The sequence below is a fragment of the Limulus polyphemus genome, unplaced genomic scaffold, assembly GCF_000517525.1.
Source record: "Limulus polyphemus unplaced genomic scaffold, Limulus_polyphemus-2.1.2 Scaffold2019, whole genome shotgun sequence".
Classification (NCBI taxonomy): Eukaryota; Metazoa; Arthropoda; class Merostomata; order Xiphosura; family Limulidae; genus Limulus; species Limulus polyphemus.
The window spans coordinates 126,439-128,632 of record NW_013667629.1 but is presented as its reverse complement, the minus strand read 5'-3'; the positions used below and the strand labels follow the sequence as shown (position 1 = coordinate 128,632).

The following is a 2,194-nucleotide window of genomic DNA, read 5'->3' as shown; positions in this document are numbered from 1 at the left end:
AGCATTATAATACCTCCACTGCTGAAAGGTCGAGCATCTTCAGTTGTGGGGATTTGAACCTGTAACCTAGCATTATAATACCTCCACTGCTGAAAGGTCAAGCATCTTCAGTTGTGGGGATTTGAACCCCGTAACCTGGCATTATAATACCTCCACTGCTGAAAGGTCGAGTATCTTCAGTTGTGGGGATTTGAACCCGTAACCTGTAGATTGCAAGTCCGGGCTCACTTGAAAGTCAAAATGATTTATTTATGTATGTAGCTTTTCTCCACATTTCTTATCATGCAAGTTTTGCCGCAATCTTTTGATAGTTTTAAAAGTTCAAATTTCTTTTGTATCTAAAGTTTTACAGGCTTGAGATGATTGGTATCTATGTCTATATTTTCAGTGGTTTAAGTTGTGACACTTGTTAATATTTGTTGTTGTTATTTTTCATTAGTAAAAGGCTCTCGTCCTGGTAAAAATGTTCAGTTAAGTGAAGCAGAAATTCGAGGGCTGTGTTTAAAATCACGAGAAATATTTCTTAGTCAGCCCATCCTCTTGGAACTGGAGGCACCATTAAAGATTTGTGGTAAGTATAATTTTATCATTTTTTTTTAAAACAAGAAAAAATTACTTAATTAAGTATCCAAGGTTTGATTAAATCAGAAGAAAAGATTGTTTGATAATTAAGTCCAATATTTCTTAAATACTGCAAAATATTATATTTAATTAATTATAACTAATATTATTGAGTATGTTTAATGAATAATCAAGCCTTAAGGATACAGAAAAGTGTGGGAACAAAAATGGTAATGTCCAAATATTTGTCTTCTCTGTTTTGTACATTGTATATATGTCGGTGTATATGTAAATATGTCAAAAAAAAATCTTACTATATACACTTTTCAATGCATTTGGAAGTTTGCCACTGTTCCCTTAATCCCCCCCCCCCCTCCCCAAGCTACACTTGTGGGTAGAGTATGCCATGAATGAGGTTATTTGTAGTTTCTTTGCTACTTGCTGTTTTGCTGATGGTTGGATAACAGTCCTGTCCCCTTACACAAAAGTTAAGGTTGTCTAAATTTATCTCTTCAGAGACTCGATATATGAGCTCCTCCATTAAGTTTTTACTGTGTTTTACAGTAAAAATAATTTTTTTCCTGGTTGAAAATAAACTGGTAACATAAAAGACTGCCACAACATAGTACACATACATCAGTAATAATTGGTTTTGTTTTCTTGGCAATAAACCATCTTCAAAGGGCCTGTTTAAAAGACCTGTTAAATTTTATGTTAATCATTTAAAAATGTATATTTCGCTTCAGAATAAAACAACAAAAGGCAAATAAATGTACGTGTTCTTCAAACACTATTTTAAATATCTTTGTTTCCAAGATGCTGGAATAAAAATCATCTGAAATGTTAAGAAATGAAATTATTTAAAATTGTAACAAGTCTTTGTCTTCTCTTTCTTATTAAGTTTCAGTTAATCTGTGTCTTAACGTCGGAGTTAGCTTGTTTAAGCATACTTTATTATGTGACAGTAATACGATGGGGGGAATGTTATACGGTCAAAGCAAGGGTAATGAACTGATGAAACAATGCATTCTAACCTTTACAAGTAAGAATGTTAGGTAAAAGTATATTTAAATAGCTGTGCTCATTACCAGGATTATTTTTAGTTTAACTTTTAAGTGGTTAGCTTGCTCTGATTGGAAGTTAATATTTGTTACTGATAAGATAACCTTTGGGAGATTACATCTGAGTCACTTCCTACAGAGGAATGAAAAAAATAGGGGGAATTGTGTTTTTACCGAGATGTTTCCTTGGGAAACTTGTTACTAGTCATGTTAGAAAATGTTTGTGTGTGGGTTTGGAGTGAGTAATTAAGGCACTCAAAAAGAATAAAGCTGTTTGATTGATTAACTTCAAAATCATTGTATGTGTTTATCCCCCCCCCCCCAAAAAAAGCTGAGTCATTAACTGCAAAATCATTGTATATGTTTATTCCAAAAAAAGCTGTATGAGTCATTAACTGCAAAATCATTGTGTGTTTATTCCAAAAAAAAAGAAAAGCTGTATGAGTCATTAACTGCAAAATCATTGTGTATATTTATTCCAAAAATAAAGCTGTACGAATCATTACCTGCAAAGTCATTGTATGTTTATTCCAAAAAAAATAAGCTGTATGAGTCATTAACTGCAAAATCAA

The 2,194-nt window shown here is 32.5% G+C and overlaps 1 protein-coding gene across 1 annotated transcript in view; it reads left to right on the top strand.

Annotated features, from left to right (window-relative positions):
* The window catches only part of LOC106465687 (serine/threonine-protein phosphatase alpha-2 isoform-like), a 22,322-nt gene that overhangs the window by 6,684 nt on the left and 13,444 nt on the right, over positions 1-2,194 (top strand). The window contains exon 2 of the mRNA XM_013925923.2: positions 440-571. Within this exon, the coding sequence (XP_013781377.1) occupies positions 440-571 (132 nt within the window). The remainder of the gene's footprint in view (positions 1-439; positions 572-2,194) is intronic.